General features: G+C 42.7%; 1 protein-coding gene across 1 annotated transcript; it reads right to left on the bottom strand.

Annotated features, from left to right (window-relative positions):
- Positions 1-53: 53 nt before the first annotated feature.
- On the bottom strand, positions 54-10,333 carry FAM8A1 (family with sequence similarity 8 member A1). Its single transcript, XM_072853298.1, has 5 exons — positions 9,740-10,333; positions 5,994-6,114; positions 3,591-3,714; positions 3,232-3,371; positions 54-2,897 (listed from the first exon to the last, which is right to left on the bottom strand). Exons 1-5 carry the CDS (start codon positions 10,311-10,313, stop codon positions 2,753-2,755), a joined length of 1,104 nt encoding a protein of 367 aa, XP_072709399.1. The 5' UTR covers positions 10,314-10,333; the 3' UTR covers positions 54-2,752.
- Positions 10,334-18,094: the final 7,761 nt, after the last annotated feature.

Raw genomic sequence — 18,094 nt, forward strand, 5'->3', positions numbered from 1 at the left:
GCTTCCTCCAACCTCTGCTTTTTGACAGTGACACCAATGCTGATGTTAGAGGGTGCCTGGTAGGTAGGAAGGAGACTTTTATTGTAGGCTTAAGCTTGGAGCCATACATCAGTGTGTCAGCTGTCTCACTGCAATGGTTGCAGTTAGCTTTTTTTTAAATAGCTCTATAAAAAATTAATGTTACAAACATTCACCACCATTCTAACTGAAGAGGAAAAAGTACACCCAATTGTAAATGAGTAATTTGGGGGTTTTCCACTTCTGCAGTAGTTAGAGGAGCTTCTTAGAGAACAGACATTATTCTCATAAAATGAGAGGAAATAATACTTGTTTGAAGACTACAGCTGAACTTTTCCTAAGCCACAGCATTCAGTTTATGATTGAGATCTGATTGCTTGCCCCAGCTAGAGCTGACAAGACTTGCATAAGCTTTAAATGTCTTCAGCTGCATTGCTGGGGTTGTTTGCTAGCGCTTCTGCCATTCACCCCAATACTGCTTGGCACCTCTTGTTGTATACAGGTGCCAGTAGTACAAAGGGAGATACTTTTCTAACCATAAGCTAGCCTTCACAGGACAAAGGCTAACTTTTGTATTCATGGGAGTCTTACAGGGGTAGAACCCCAATTGCTATTTCTATGAATAGAAAATATTCAGCAACTAGACTTTAAAACCACACACATAAGCTGTGATGCAGACAGTCATATCCTCCCACTATAGCTGTGGAGGGATTGTATGCAATTATGTATTTCCCAATGTCTAAATCTGACAAATGCCACAAATTTCACTTCTTTTTCTTAGCTCTATCACCTGCCAAGGACTCATCCTACAAACAGGAAAAAGCTGCATCTTCAATGCAACTTGTGTAAGAGACAAACTAAAAGCTAGTGTTTACAACAGCATAATGTGTACATATTTCCATGGATCGGCTCTGTGTTCTTGAATTGTAATTTTTTTCTTTACCTGCTGTGGAAGGCATGGTATTTTTCTACAGAGTAAAAGATACTTTCCCTTACACCTGAATTAGTAGCAATAAAGTGATTACAACAGTGTTACTTTTCCCTTCCCCCTGCTCCCCCCCATCCTGAATCCTAGTTTCCAGGTCACTGCTACAGTAAATAGAGCAAAAATTGTTTTTGTATGCATACTGAAATTGTACTCACCCTAGAAGGGACTTCAGTTAAGTTCTGACAGCTTTAGCCTCTGTCAGGCTGATTGTCATGCCTCAACTTTTAACTTCAATGCCTAAGTCAACAGTACAATTCTTGGAAAGAACAGTGAAGTGGTATCTATCTCTGAAGTTCTGTTTCAGCTAAACATCAAGTGGCCTAACAACCTCAAAAGGGTGCCTTATTCAGACCTCCCAAAACATCATTGTAAATGAAGATCAGAGCGCATACACAGAACATGCTGTTAATAAACAGAAGAGCACCACTTGTCAAACTAAAATACTGCAGAATAGTAATGCATTACTGATTAAGTTATTTCACCTGAAGACGAGAGATAACCAAGCTCTCAAACTTTTCTATTGTCAACCTCTAAAACTGAAGGTAGGGTAAGAACTTCAGCCACGGAGTGGTATAGTTAACGCCTAAGGGAAGAACACACAAAAACAAGGCTCTAGAAGAATTCCAAACTCTTACTCAAATTTTAATAAAACATTAACATTGTTGCTTATATTCCTTTCCCAAGATACTAACAACATGAGAATAAACAGATTATCAAAGCTATGTAATCATGCAAAATATTAGGCTTCTTTATTCAGTATTTAAGTTATTCTGAATATACAAACAATTAGCCAGAATTATAAAGTGAAAATAACCAGTATTTTTACTCCTGTAGATTTACACCCATAACACATTTCAGTTACTGTTTTCTGCATGCTCCTGAAACACATTCAGTTGTTTTGCTTGGTATTGTATGCAAGAAATAGACAAGTGCTTTCACTCCAAACAGAAGCAAAAAAGTTACCTTTCATTAGCATGATCTGTACTGTTCACAGCTCCAAAATTATTTACACACGCCAACTCACTGACACTGCAGTGTAACATACCCTTCCCAGAGAAAAAGCAGCTATTATTTCACCTCTTTATTAGCTTTGACGTGGAATAAGTGACAATGCTCAAGACAGTCATGCAAAAAACTTTTCACATCAATGTTCTGATAAAATACGTAAAGAGGTGAGGGAATATGACCTGTGAAGCAATAATAAGGGCCATGATGAACACTGCTCGTCTCTTTCTACACACACGGCAATTTAATTAACATGATTTGCCTTACTGTCTAATACTGCAGTTCTCTTCCCTGCAGAGTATCATACGACTTAGGCAACTGCTTGGAAAACAACTTGATTTTCTAGTTACCTGCCAACATCCAAAACTGTAGGAGCAACATTTCTTTTAAGGTGGAGTATTTCTAGGTGTCTGCTTTCCACAGACGGACAAACAGAGCAGCTCCTTTCTGCAGCTAATCCACAGCCACTTCCTTTCTCATCCATCGGAGGTTAATACTTCCAGATTCAATATGTATTGTTTCTCCCAAACTTCTTTGGCATTTGTGAAAACTCCAATACTTTGAAGGTAGCTGCTGGCATCACACTGGAGTAAAACATTTTCTTTAGCTTCTGAATCAGTTCCCACTTCATTTGGGCAAAAGATTCTGCTAGACACCTCAATTTCAGTTTTGGGGTAGGTCTTTGTTCACTGGGGGTGGGAGGGGATGTTAAAACCAGTCTGGAAATCTCATCTTTTAGTATCATCTGACTCCATTTCTTCTTACCACAATAGTCCCTGCTACAATATCATAGGCTGTTCTGTTATGCTGGAAAAACAGCAGTGTAATGAATGCAGGAAAAAATGAAGCAATAGAAAAATTCTTGATCAAAGCTCGTATTGTGGACCTGAAATGAGAATAAAACACGCAGTGCCTTATTTTCACTTTTCTGCTTCTATCAGGAAGTAGTTTATTTTCAAGTTTAGTGCCTCAGTTTTGCACAGCACAAAAAAAAAAAAAAAAATCAATCTCCAGGGTTCAGAGATTATTTTATCAGCTAACCTGAAAAATATTCACGATTGAGTAATTGCTATTTTATTCTTAGATCACAGAATCTAACAATAGCTCTTGCAATCTAATTATTGCAAAGGCCACTAATAAAGAAATGGTATCTCCTTCCAAATCGCATGCCTTCCACACTATTAACCTGAAAGCAACGTGACTGAGCTAAGAGCACTTACGTTGTCATACTGACATTAGAAGATGGAATGACTAACACACGGCTGGGTGCAATAAGTACAGATGTATCGCACGTCACAACTCGCAGTCCAAGCAAGAATTTCCCTGGGGTTGCTCCACCTGCTCCCCAAATACAGATTATCTGTAAAAGAAAAGTTGTTTCAATTCTGCACACCATGTTGTTGCCTGGTCTAGCAAACTTGGTTTTCATCAAACTGTGTGAATGTCATAAGCTTCAACATAATCCAAAATACAGTAAAGAGGTTTTACTTTGTAAGCCAATAGTGATGGAATTTTTTTCAACATTTATTCAACAACTGACAACTATTAATTATAGAAGTTAATGTTTAGGAGTAGTTACCTCATAGAAGCAGACTAACAACCTGTAGATGAGAGCTACTATCATCATTTTCTGCAAATCTTCCATGGACGTATCTTCATCTATTTCTTCTATTATGTAATGCATGGCAAATTTGGAGATGTCCCTGTACAAAACAAGACTGACCTTTAAAACCATCTTTCTCCCAATACCAGTGTTACCCCTTTAATACCAGAATTCATTCCTTCAGTTCTGGTGTTAGTAAAAGAACAAAAGCTCCTTGGCTTCTCTGATACTGAACACACCATTAAAATTCAGAACACTAGGTTTCCTTCTGAGTTGCTGCCTAGCTTGTTTTGTCTTTTTCATTAAGAAAAGATCATTCTTTATTACCACTTTTGCACAATGGTGTCCCTGGGTAGTGAGCCGCAGAATTGTTCTGAAAATTCTCAGACTTCTTGGGAGGCAGACAAGAGATTCTGCATGTGATCATCTGACTCTGTATAAATGGAAGGCATCCAAGTCTTTTCCTTACAGAAACTCAAGGAAGAAGAATAGGCGGCACTCTCCTCTATAAATGCAAGGGAGAAGTTGCAAGTCTCCCTAAGCAAGCAAGGGAGACCTATCCTTTGCATGATCAGGGCTCCTCACTCTCGGTAGTCTTTACTGCTCACCATAGTCTTCTAGAGGCAGGCACCTTGGCATGCCAGAGGAAGTTTTTAGCTTAAAGCAACTGAAACCTTCAGTTGTTTACCCTAACAAAGCTACGCAAAGCATCAATTTGGAGTCCATTGCATATTTTAACAAGCTAAACTCTACAGATTTAACACTCTTATTTGATACTTGGAATGGGCATACTTGCAACATGTATTTAGGCAAGGACTTTTCACTCGCGCATCTAACTGAGAATTACTACTCACGTAGAAATGTGCAGGCCCACTTCAAAACAGTCCATCTATATTTGTACTACTTGCCCTCCTCTTTATTCAGACTTAAGGATTGAAAAACATAAGGAATTAAGAAAACAGCGTGGCACAACCTGCATTCCCCTTCAATACAACCTTGGCCTGAAGTCTCTATCCTGAGCCTGCAAGGGTGTATTTTTTTCATGACAACTCCTCATCCTAACCTCAAGCACACCACATCTCACACGCAAAAAAAACCAACCCAGAATGTTTATCTGAAGTTACTTGTAAGCAACTTCTTGGCGCTTGCAAAAGTAGTAATATTGAATATACTGTAAATTAATTAAAAAAGATTCCCTCTCTTTCCATCACCTTCACTATTTTACCAAAGCAATATACATATAGTTGTTCCCCATCTTTCCAGTACTTCATTTTGTAGCATTCTCAGCCTACTAAAAACAAGATGGAAATACAAGCTGTCAGATTAGAGTTGGAGGTTTTGGCAACTAAACAGAACTGAGATCAGCATTTTAATTGCATGCTTCTCTGAACAAAAACCACTGATCATTTACATTGACATATTTATTGTTTTGGATTTGACTCTCTTCCACACACCTTTCAAGCAGCAGTTTAAGGTGTCTGAAAGATGTTATCTGTATAGCACCAGTTTACAGTCAGTCAACATTTGGAAGGTGCTTTAGCAGAAAACTTGGATTCTGAAGTGTGTTTGTACAGTAATGGAATTACTGACTACAGCAAGCTCTCATTGCCTAATCAGACCGAAATATTTGATTACACCAACCCAAAGCAGAGGACCTAAATGAGCTACAGAATAAGATATCTACAGTTAAAGAGGCAGATAAAAAAGAAACAGTCTTTGACGTAAATTATTACACCTAAGTACAAGAATGTGAAATGAAGGATCTTTCAGTCTAGTGTATAGTTGATACACACAATGCTTAATTATACTTTTTTAGAAACCTAACTCATGCCCAGTAAAAACTGCAGCATGGTAGCATTCCTAGCAATCAGGCTGTATTTTAAAAGTACATACATATCTGACATGCAGGATCTGATTTTTTTTTTGTTGTGGGTTAGCGTTGTTTTGGTCACAAATCTAAAACAGCACCATAGGAGACACTAGGAAGAAAATTAACTCCATCCCAGCCAGATCCAGTGCATTTTTAAGGGCTGTTTGAAAAACAAATTTATCTGTCAATGTTTTTTCTTTGACATTTTTAGAGGACTTTTTAAAAATCTTGCTATTGCCTCCCAAAAATAAGACTGCAAGTCTAATCTATCCTTAGTAAGGAGTTTGTGAGCCTGTGAAGACACCTGTACAAATTCTTTGTTTCCATCAGCTGACCCAAAATCAGAAAGTGTTTAAAAGGAGGTTAACCGAGTGGTGCTTCTTCCTCAACTTTTGACAGTTACTAAGTGCCATCATATGTATAAGCGTACCATATATAGGTCATGACACCTCAAAGAGCATGAAGAGCTTAAAGCTGTATGTAATAAGGCTTTACATTGTTCAACTTACTTTATTCCACTGAGGTGCATAATACTTAGAACAATGGTTGCCTTTATGAAGAACAGAATAAAAAAATCCACCATCTCTGCTATGAACCTGTGTGCCAGCGAAGGGATGATGAACTCCTGACCTGTAACAGAAACAGTTAACATTACCCAGATTTTACTGCACTAACACAAAGTTAACGCTATCATCTAAAGAACTTTTTCATGTTAACCTCACTGCAAAAACATTATCAAGACCTTGATCTCAGCTCACATCTTCTTCGAGAAAACTTCTAAAAGTGTACAAGTAAAAAATGATCGAACTGTTTAAATTGAATTAAAGAACATTCTTAAATTAAATCAAATTCTTTTAGAACTCTAAGTCCCCTCATACTTAGGATTACAGACAAAATCTCACCCCACTAAAGAACCAGAGAACATTGAAGATGCATCAATTTTTGTTTTCTTTTGTTTTGAACAGCTTCATAGAGACAGATTTCAGTAAATCTGAGAGTTTAGATAAAATGAAAATTAGATCTTAGAACTACTGTGACTTTTCTATCGCTCAGCAGCAAGGCTTCTATATGTACCAGCTCTCTAAAAGTAAAACACAGCCTATTTTGTCTCAAGTCAGACCCAGAAACAGGAGGGGATGAAAATACTAGTCATACCTGGCATAAACGGTCCCATAGACATCTTATTGTAACAAAACACAGCATGCTGCCCTACCAGGAGCCAGAAAATGTAACACATTGCTTCTATTTCATTTGGCCAAGTGCAATGGGGGCAAAATAAGTAGTCACAGTTACAAGCTTTTGTTGCTAACACTACCTCAGATGATTAAAGCAAAGAAAATACAAAAGAGTATCTTAGAACGTTTCCATAGAATAGTGTTACAAGATAATTTCATCTGAACCCATCTAGCGCTCTGTATTTCCCAAACGACAAACATGACTACTCACATGAAACCAGCAAGGACTCAAAACTCACATGAAACCAGCAACACATCAAAACTTCATTTAGAAATACCCAAGTACTACTAGATGTAACTTGTGGAAAATAGTGACTGCTTTTGTTAGTGTTTCTGAGAATGCCAACCCCCACGCACAGGGAAAGGAGAAAAAGAAAGGGGAAAGAGAACCATTCTTCTCTCCAATCTCAAAAAAATATCATCAAATTTCACTTAGAATAAGCCTCCACAGTTCAACTGCTGAGACTGACAGTGCCAGGCCTGGCTTCACAAGCTATGCAAGCGAAGCTGAAAGCCCACGGCACTTGGGCGCTTTTTAAATGGGATAAGTATAATTAAGCAGCGATTAGGTAAGAGCAAGTTCTTATTTAACATACCTCAGTTTATATTTATTTCATACCTGTTTCACTGATAACTCTGCATTGATACTATTGAGTAGCATGACTGTTATGTAAATAATATGAAAATGGATGCAATTCTCATTGTCAAAGCATGTCCAAGTTGTCAACTAAATTCTAATTAAAGATTCTTCAACTAAGGCAGAAGGGACCATAGCCAGTCTCCCCAATCCTGGCTTGTGCATACAGTGCCAGATAAAAGCATTCATTTGCTCTGTTAAAAGGAACGCATTAGCTGAATTTAGTGGCACAGTTTCATTTGAATATATTAGACTCAATGACTGAAAAAGGAAGAAGCTAAGTGGGGCTAAGAAAATAAGTATTCAAGTTATGTTAAACCCCTTTATATTAAGAAACCTTGGCAACCCTTAGACTGACAGTTTTCTATTGCAGTGATTTGAGATGTTCTTCATATCAGAAATCCACTATTTTGCCAGGGGTTCCTATTTGTATGTCAGGGACAGCCAAATGTAACATGCATGCGTCCATCTCAGCTCAAAGTCTCGGATCTTACATTAAGCTAGTAATAAAGATGGGTTTGCACCAGTCAGCCAGGCAGAGCAGCTGAGGCTTGGACATACTTTTTGCTCTACTGTTCCCAGCAGAAGAGCAGTAATCTCCTGCAGTAAGGCAGGGAGGGGCGAGGGGGAGAAGTATCTTAAATCATGATGACCATCCACAAAAAGCCTGCTACTACCCAGAGTGCTGTTAATACTGGTGCTCCGGCACACACCTGCAGGCAGATTGAACTGGAAGAGGCAGTTACCAATTCCACTTTTTGACATCCCCGTTTAAAATCTGCAACATTAACATAAGCTGTCACTTATTTCAGCTTACGTAAGCACACTGGGCTGTAAACTGCAGTGGCGTAGGGATGGATACATGACCTGCCCTGCCAAGCCTGCTGCGTGGGCAATAATCTGCAGCAGAAAAGAAGGAGCCGCAATCGCTTTAGCTGTTCCAAATAAATCCATTTGCAATCTGGAGCCAAAGCACCGGCACAACGGTCTGTCTTTGTAATTGTACTGTATCACATACAGAGTTCCCTTAAGAAGGCCAGGTGTTGCAACAGTATTTAGCACTCAGAATAACCGTGTTCAGCGGTATCAAGTGCTATTCGTGCCATAAATTACCTGTAACATAGGGAATTAGTTCCTGAAGAGCTAGGTAAAAATCCAAGAATCATTTCAGTCTAGCCTTTGTCCATATCCTCTTTTTCAATGACTGGCAGTATCTGTTTATAAGCAATCCATAACTCAGAATCAGGGCACAATTAAAGGAAACACTACTTTGTGTTACAACCTTGTTTAAACAACATCTGCTCAAAACCACAACAAAGCAGCAAGTTCAGAGGCTACATTCCCTTCCCTTCAAAATGAAGAAAAAGCAGCTAAAAACACTCTCCCCTCACACCCAGCCACTAAGCTTATAAATAATATTACAGATCAGTAATGCTGTACTTTGCCCTGCAGAAAGAACAGAAATCTGGCTTTTCTCCAAAGTCCTTTAGCAGTGTTCTGCTCCACGGTTTTCTACCATTACTCAAGGTGCTACCAAACATTCAGGGAATGACATCTAGGCGCTCCTCAACTTGTTAAGAAATATTTGTGTGCTCCATGTTTTAACTCCAATGTGATCAGAGCAAGTTTGTCTTCCTCTCAAACAAATATAAACAGAAGCACTGCTATGCAGTATCTTCAACATTTATAGCCCTAACAGACTTTTGTTTATCTCGGGTCCTGCTGCTGGCTTGTTGAATGTAAGCCTGTTTTTACTTCTCTGCTTCAATTTCATTAAATGCTGTTACTTGAGCACCAAGAGTTCACTAAAACTGATAAAGTTACTTTAGATTTCATCATCCAAATGGGCTACTTGTAAAGCTAGACGCATTACAAGCCTGTTACCACAAGAGTAAGTTTCACTAGAGAAAAACTCCTTCCTATCCGTGAAATCATCTTACAAGCATAAAGTTATAAGCTGTACAAACAAGTCAAGCCTCTCAAACCTGCTTATGGATTAAGTTCTGGATTTACACACGTGCTATTTGGGCTGTCACCTTTCACAAGGCACGGCTACACGCCCGGGTCTGCAGCCCACAGAAGTGCAGCGACCCCCAACGTTGCAAAACCCCCAGCTTCCTTCTCGAGATACCCGTTTCCCAGAACTGCGGCGGAGGGGCCCGCGGAGACCGAAGGCGCAGCGGGCAGCCATCCAGCGGCACCGGCGGGGGCGATGCCTCCGCCCCAGCCCCCTGCCCATCCCGCACGGCAGGCGACGGCTAACCAGGGACTCGGGCGATGCCAACCGCCTGCCCACGGGCAGCAAGGGCCGGGCCGGCCGCCCCCTTTCTCCCCACGCGAAGCGACCGAGACCGGCCCCCGCCCCCCGCCCGCCCCCACTCACCTGCCGGCCGCCCCGTCTCCCTGGGGGCCCCGCTGCCGCCGGTGCTGCTGGAGGCCGCCCTGGGCAGGGGGGCCAACCTGCCCGCAGCTCCCGGCCAAGCGGGGGCGGCGGCGGCAGCAGCGCGGGGCCCCGGCCCGGCGGTAGCCGTCTGGGCTGGCGCCGGAGCGAAGAGGTAGAACGGGCTGTAGTAGGCGGCGGCGGCCGCCCCCGGCGGCGGGGAAGGAGGGGGCGGCGGCGCGGCGACGCGAGGGGGGCCGGCGGCGCAGGCGGGCGCGGCGGAGGCGGCGGCGGAGGCGGCGAGGAGGGCGGGCAGGCAGCCCTGCCAGCTGAGGTACCCGCAGTACGAGTCCCAGAGCCACTGGTGCACGCGCCGCGCGTACTCCGCCGCGCTCAGCGGCTTCGCCCCGCCGCCCTCGCCCCCGACGGCCGCCGGAGGGGAGCACGGCGGTGACGACGCAGCGGCGGCCTCCCCTCCGGCGACGCTGTCGCTCCTCTCGCTGTCGCCCGCCGCTGCCGCCCCAGCGCCGCTCCGGCCCGCGCCCGGCTCCGCGCCGGGCTCCGCCATCTCCTCCATCCCCTCTGACACTGAGTGCCTTCCCTCACCGCGCACGCGCTGGGGAGACGCCTCGCCTCTCCCACTTACCGCGGAGCAGGGGGGGGGAAGGAGAGAAAGAGGGCAAGCACTAGGCGGAGATCCTCGGGCACCCAACCTGATGAGGAGCGTACCACTCTCCAGCAAACCCCTTTCTGCCGTTGCGCCAGGAAAAAAACAGGCTTCCTCTCTCTCCCCCCCTCCTCCCCCCCCCCCCGAGAGATGGTGTCGCCTAGCGCCGAGGCAGGGACGCGGTCTGCTCGGGGCGGTTCCAAGCACTCTCGAGGTAAAAGGAAAGCCCCCACGGTAGGAAGGAGCTAACGCCCCGAATGCGGGGTGCGCGGTACAGGCCGCGCTCCTGAGAGGCCTCCCGGCAGCAGCGTACGCTGAAGGCACGTAATTTTTCCTTAGCATAAACAGCAGGGTTCCCCGCCCCCGGTTCCTCCCGCAGCCGCCGCGGCGGTGTCGCGCCGCCCAGAGGCAGCACCGGGAGCGGCGATCCCCTCAGCGGGAGCGGCGGCGCTCGGCTCGGCCCGGCCCGGGCCCGCGCCCCTCCCGGCCGGCGGCCAGGCGCCTCCTGGGAATAAGTCGTCCTTCTCAGCCAAAGCCCCAGCCCTGGTTTCGTAGCCGGACAGCAGCTGTGAAAGCTGGCCTCCGACCGTGGGGTTACTTGCTCCAGCACATTGTACTATAGTGTGGAAAGGGAGCGTCCATCTTCCGTGCGGATCTTCCTTTCCATAAGGCTTCTCTCCGAATGTGCGTAGCAGGGCCTGCGGGGGGGCAGAGTGTGAACTTCTCTCTCGCAGGTTCCTTCGCTATCCCTTCAGCTGACTTCTGAATTTGGCCCAGATCACAGATACATTACTCTGAATAGGCTGTGGTAGATGAGGTCGTAAACCCAAGTGAGGAGTAAGGCATTGCCTTGCTTCTGAGCAGCTGCAGCTAGACAAAGTTGTCTGTCTGTCCTTTTGCTTACTGCCACCTGTGATTACAGCTGTTGTTTCTGACCTCTAGCAACTTTCTAAACACTTTCTCTTTGCTAATAGGAAGTGGGTTGAAATTGTTCGGAGAGAGAAAAGTTGTTAAACTGCTCTCTCTTGGGTACTTCTGCAATTTGGTTTTGTTATCTAAATACTGCTTTCTTTCCATCTCCCCTTTTTCGTCTTTTCCCCATCACATTCATGTTTTTCCTGTGCAAAAACGCTGAACAAAAGAACCAGGAGCCCTACAGCAAATTTAAACACAGTTCTCCAAATTACTTTTTAATATTTAAGGTTCCTGTGCACTATTAAGCATCTCAACCAGACCACAAGTTCTGTGTAGCACAGATGGTAACACAGCTCCATACTGAATGAACTAGTAATATATACTGTGAACACGGAGTGTTTCCATTTTTAACACAGCAAATAGCACAGCAGAAAAAACCAGAAATTTCTCCCTCTCTGTTAGACTAAAACAAATACATTATTTTCCCATGTAACCCTAACTCATTTAAAAACTGAGGTAGTTTCTGCAGTGTGAGTCTCTCATATAGACAAGCTGAGGTGAATTGACAAAGTGCTTGGCAAATAACCCGTACCACCTTAATTAAATGCAGTTACATTAGGTGCTGGCACTCATTATGTAGATATGGTTCTAATTACACTGGCATGTGTTTTGTAATGTAGACCTGGGTGAAATCAATATGGGTAAATGATTTGGGAAAATAGCAAGTTTTAGCATGATTAGGAAGGACAATGAAGAATCAAAGAAAGGAAGGAAGGAAGGTAGACAATTGTATAGAAGAAAACATGGTCTTAAACCAGCTATTGATTCCTAATAGAAAAACTAGCTTGGAAAACTGACAGTAAAAGTAGCATAAAAGAGCTTCTTCCTTTATGATGTTTCACTCTTCCTTCATCAGCTATCGTCTATGTCATTTTTTTTAATTGGATTTTCACCACAAACCCTTCAGGACCAAATGGTGTCAGGTCTTTTTTTTGTGTGTGTGTATGTGCGGCCACAGGTTTTGCAAGCCGGGTCAGACCTTAAGGTACAATTACAAGATCTCACAGGCTTCATATAATGCTGCCAGTCACATGTAAATTTTAGGGTCACCAGCAGCACTACACAGGCATAACCAGTTAGAGCTCACTATGCGATTATGCTGGGTACGCAAGGTGACCCAGAACCACTGACAGCAGAGAGAAGGGGAGTAACAGGTAATGGACACAATGTAACATTTCTTAATTCCCAGATTTTTCAGTCAGTTTTTCATTCTTCTGCCTTAAAAAAATAACGTACAAAAATAACCACAAATTCTGCAAGCATTCACATTGTTCTATTCTGTGATGCATATGATAAAGAGATGCTGTAACAACAGCGCTTGCCAGTGGTGGGGAACTTGCAGCTTAGGCTTTTGGTGACGAAGGGTCTTGTTTCGTTGCTGTGTCAGGTTACCACACGTGTTGCGGGAGTACTTACAATCTTCTGCAGCACCGATTTCTCCCTACTTTACTTTGCTTTCTCTTGTGAGCAGAGTCAGAAAGGGAGATAATCTTGGGTAGTTCATTGTACCAGTTGATGAAAATAAGTGGTTGAATGCCTTGGCAGTTAAATATCCTCTTCTCTAGAAATGAGATTTAGGCAAGAGGAAATGTTTTGAACTAGATCAAAAGAGGGAGGTAAGCACCTAAAAGCTGTTATTGCAATAGTTAAGGTTTAAGGGGAATCTGGAATGCCATCTTAAGCTCTTTAGGTAATGCTGAAAAGGCTGATCTGTCACTCTTGAGTGGGGAATCTTTTTATAGTCAGTAGGAAGTAGTAGAGCACTGGTCTGCTGTAAATCTAGCTGTTGTTCAGAGATGTATCTTTGCACATTTCTGATACGCATTCTAGCATATCAAAGGGAGGGTTTTAAACAATTTTTTAAACCAAGGAATTGCTGAAGCATTCATCTGGATATATGAAACTAAAGTTTGATTCCTTCCTTTGCTCTGAGGATGCACATCACATCTCCTGCATCATGCTGAAGTGTTCTAATAATAGGAGTCCTTGGATGAGAGTTGTTGGACATTAATCAACAGCAACCTCTTGTCATTCCAAAGTGGTTAATTATTGTTGTGCCCAGCAGCCTACATATATTCATGCTATTTGTATCAAGTATGTATGTTCATGTACAGAGTGAAATTAAATGCAAATGGTGGTTAAAAAGATTCTTCATTACTGAAACACACAGACTGAGGCACCAAAGAGTGAGAACTTTACCCCTTGTTGGGGCAAGCAGCCAGGCACAGAACATGAAACCTGAGCCAAAAAACAAATGTATGCATTTACATAAGTATAAAGTAAAACATTATATATTTCAGTGTAGAAAAATGGCACAACTGTCTCCCAAATTAAATCAATTTAGCCTTTCACTCTGAAACTGATCTGTCTCATCCATCTGAGGATTTTGAAGGAGAGATTGGCTCTAAAAGCTATCACAGTCCACTGAGAGGCATTTTCTTTCTAATAGATGCAACTTCAGGTGTAATACAGACAGAAAACAGAATCCTAGTGGTCACAGTTGATAAAAAGGCCATATCAAATCAGCTGGAGAAAAAAAAGGAACTTTTCCACTTTTATCTTAGGGTACATAGATTTTTAGTGTGGTTGCCTGTTTACCGGTACTGTCTGTTTTGGGAGTTGTGTGTAAATGCTTTTATTTGCCTTTTACCTTGACCTGGTTTGAATGAAGAGTAACCAGAAAACAGCTTTACTTAGGAGTGTGGCACTCGGAAGCCTTACCAATTACCTAATTCCCTATCACATTCTTTAGTGTTCCCAGAGAGGAAATATGAGTGTGCCTCCATTGAAGGAGCACTGGAACTAGGGCTTTGGAGAAGAGTCTTTGGTGGTCAGTGGTGATCACGTAGGGTCCTTGGCATGCAGCAAGACTTAGGGAAGCAGGGTTAAGCCTAGAAGGTCACCACTGAGTTTTGGGTGGTGGAGTAGAGAGTGTTCTCTGTTCTTCTACAAAACTTTGGCACCCAAAAAGATTTTTCAGGATTATTTAAACCATAAAGAGGGGGGCAGGTGTTGTTTCCTGGTAGTCAGAATGTTCCTTGTGGAGTGTTATTTATGATTGTTATCTAATGACTGCTTCATATGTCAGGGGCCTGTTCATAGGCACCTTCTGAGGGCAGTAGCTACTGCTGGGCAGTATTTTCACAGCAGTGGGTGCAAATCACCTCCAGCAGGGGAACTGAATCTGTCTTGTATGTTCTTGATAACTGCTCTGCTTGCTAGCATATTGTTTAATCAAGTGAACATTACCTCCATTTGTCTGTGAAAAAAGTGGCAGCTGCTTCCACATTTTAGGGGAGCCCAATCAACTAGCACATCAGGAGAGTGCGCTAAGGGTGCATACTGAGTTGAGCCCCTGAAGGATTTCAAACAGACAAATCTTGATCTCTGGGAAAGAAATGTGATGCACAGATTTATGAACATTAATATAGTACAGTAACATTGAAGGAACTCATGCAGATACAGATACATTGAGGACTCAGAAAACAGTAAGAACAAGAATGGTTTGTCTGGATAATAACTGTGGCACTGGGAAGCCTTAGCAGGTGCCTAATTCCCTAGGACGTTGAAAAGATTTCTGGTTTTCAAATGCAGACTTGAAATTACTTACCACTTTATTTTCAATAGCTCTGTTAAATATTACTTTTGAGTTCAATTGGGTATTTTTTTGAAAAGTTCTTTTAATGGAGATATGGTTAGCGGTGTTCAAAAGAACAGAAGAACAAATTAATCATTGGTAACAGGTAGATGTTTTTTCTTCTTCCTTGTTCATCTCACTCAAACCTTCTCTTTTTACCAATATGATAATTTCAAAATCCAAGTAATCTTCTAATTTTTTTGCAGTGACTTTTAGAGAGTAGAGTTTCCCAGTTCTGTGACAAACAGTATACGCGTCCTTCACAAACAGCGTTGTCCAGCATTTTTTCATTAACAGCAAGAGCTTGTGAGGGCCTGCGCCTCAGCTGGTTTCTGCCATCTGGTGGATACATGGGGTCACTACTGCAATACTTCTAATTTCCACTAATTCTTAGTAACCAATATTCTAAATAACTAAGCAAGTATCAGAATCACAGAAGGGTTAAGGTTGGCAGGGACCTCCTGAGGTCATCTGGTCCAACCCCTGCTCAACAGGACCACCTAGAGCCGACTGCCCAGGACCATGTCCAGATGGTTTTTGAACGTCTCCAAGGATGGAGGCTCCACCACCTCTCTGGGCAACCTGTGCCAGTGCTCAGTCACTTGCACAATGAAAAAGTGTTTCCTGATCTTCAGAGGGAACTTCCTGTGTTACAGTTTGTGCCGGTTGCCTCTTGTCATGTCACCAGGCACCACTGAGGAGAGCCTGGCTCCGTCCTCTTTGTACCCTCCCTTCAGGTATTTATAGACATTAACAAATCTCCCCTGAGACTTCTCTTCTCCAGGCTGAACAGTCCCAGCTCTCTCAGCCTTTCCTCCTGGGAGAGCTGCTCCAGTCCATCATCTTCGTGGCCCTTCGCTAGACTCTCTCCAGTATGTCTATGCATCTTTTGTACTGAGGAGCCCAGAACTGGACACAGCACTCCAGGCATGGCCTCACTAGTGCTGAGTAGAGGGGAAAGATCACCTCCCTCAGCCTGCTGGCAATGCTTCTCCTTATGCAGCGCAGGATACCATCAGCCTTCTTTGCCGCAGAGGCACATCACTGGCTCATGTTCAACTTGGTGTCCATCAGGACCCCTCGGTCCTGTTCTGCCAAGCTGCTCTCCAGTTGGGCAGCCCCCAGCATATGTTGGTGCAAGGGGTGGTTGTTCCCCAGGTGCAGGACTCTGCAGTTCCCCTTGTTGAACTTCATGAGGTACTTGTACAGAGTACTTCATGAGTACTTTTACAGAGGTTCTATTTAAGAAAGTATGAGACCCGTTGAAGCTTTTCATAGGAAAAAAGCTTTTTACATTTGGACACTTAGTAAAAAATCTCCTTCTCTTTTACATGTATTTTACTGGCTGACTGACAGCATCTATACTGGTGAATATTTGACCCATGCAGGTTTATAAAAATGAACTGGCTAATTACACCATACACATTTGTTCCATATAAATATACACACCAAATGCAGCTTTCTGTTTTGACAGTTGCACTGATTTAGAGCATAACCACAATTTTAGTGCAGTGTAGAGCTGGAATCAAGGGGCATATCTTGTGTGATAGCATGCAGTAAAAAGAAATGATCAATAGGACCTTAGGGATGCTCAGCATTTAGCAGTTCCCTCCTTGCTGGAGTCAATCATTAAACACAGATCAAGCTTGCTGCTGAAGACTTGGTGGACACAACTGATCGTGGTTGGGATGATTCATCAAATCAGCATTCTGCAGCTTGTTGACTATTTCTATCTCAAGATATACTTGATTTTTCAGAAAATGAGTTTTTCACCTTTAATCGTACACAAATTCATGTAGGGTAGAATCAGAACCTTGGATTTATTTTGTTTATTTAGCACTCCTTTGTATTTTTGAAGTTAAAGACAGGTTGCAGGGAAAGAACAGTCCAACCTACTGGAAATGTATGACAAGTATTTTTTATGAGGACCAGAACTGACAAAAGCTGGTTATAGATTTTTTTGTCATGTGGCTGACTAAGAGTACTGGATAAAAGCTATTTGCATATTTAAAAAGTCTGTCTCCTATTTTTCTGGTGTCCATTAATGCATGGACTTGTTAGCCTTTTCTCCAGTTGAAGCCATTACCTTGGGTCTGTCCATGCAAGGCCTTCTTCCTTATCTTTTAAACCTCTGCCAAAGTTCTCAGGTGTGTTCAGTCAGGCACGCACTGTTAACTGCATAAGACTTCTTCCTGTTAAGAAACCAGTCAAAAAAATGTACTTGGGTCTTGCATGTTGCAGGAACATGAATGTTATGGAGAAGGTCTAGCCACAAGGGAGTTTGCTTTCAAACGTTTAAAAGAAGAATTAGACCAGCCTTCACACAGTTTGTTTTTGAGGGGGGAGTTAAATCACTAGGAGGAACTAAAATAATTTGCCTGTGTAGTGATTCAGAGCTGTCTCACTGCTTTCTGTTTATCATCAAGCATTTGATATTTGTTTTGTGTCATACCTCCAAAGGATTAAGTGGCTTCCTGTTGCTGCATAATGGCTTGATCCCTATTTGATGCTGGATGAAAACAAAGAGTCAGTATTTCAGGTCAGAATGCTCCAGAATGAGATTATTTTATGGAATAAATTATGATTATGATTTAAGGATTAAACAATCCTTCAACAATCCTTTTATCATGACAAGTATGCGATGCCCATTTTGCAGATACGGAGCACATCTAGGTGAAATATGGAGTGGACCGCTTGTGGTTTGTTAACACAGGAGGGACACATCCAAAGCCATATAGGGAAACAATGGGAAAAGCTAAAAATAGAAGGCAAACCTTATAAACTTGCACCAGGTCATGATCATCTCCCTAGACATAATCTCTGGAAGATACAGGTGTACCTAGAAGTGAGAATCATGAAAAGCTCAATTCTCTGGCTGTCACCAAAGTTATATGCAAGAAACTTCAGGTTTATCTGCTAACATGCAGAACACCCACTATTCACTGTCAGGTGGATTATGGCAGCAAAAGTGATAATATTTAATGAAATGGGAGGAGGAGCTACTTTTTCTCAATCAAGCTTTTGAAACAGCATTTAAGAAGGAGAAAGCATATAGGACAAACACTGCAATGGAGCAAGC

This window comes from Ciconia boyciana, chromosome 2, assembly GCF_034638445.1.
Source record: "Ciconia boyciana chromosome 2, ASM3463844v1, whole genome shotgun sequence".
Lineage (NCBI taxonomy): Eukaryota > Metazoa > Chordata > Aves > Ciconiiformes > Ciconiidae > Ciconia > Ciconia boyciana.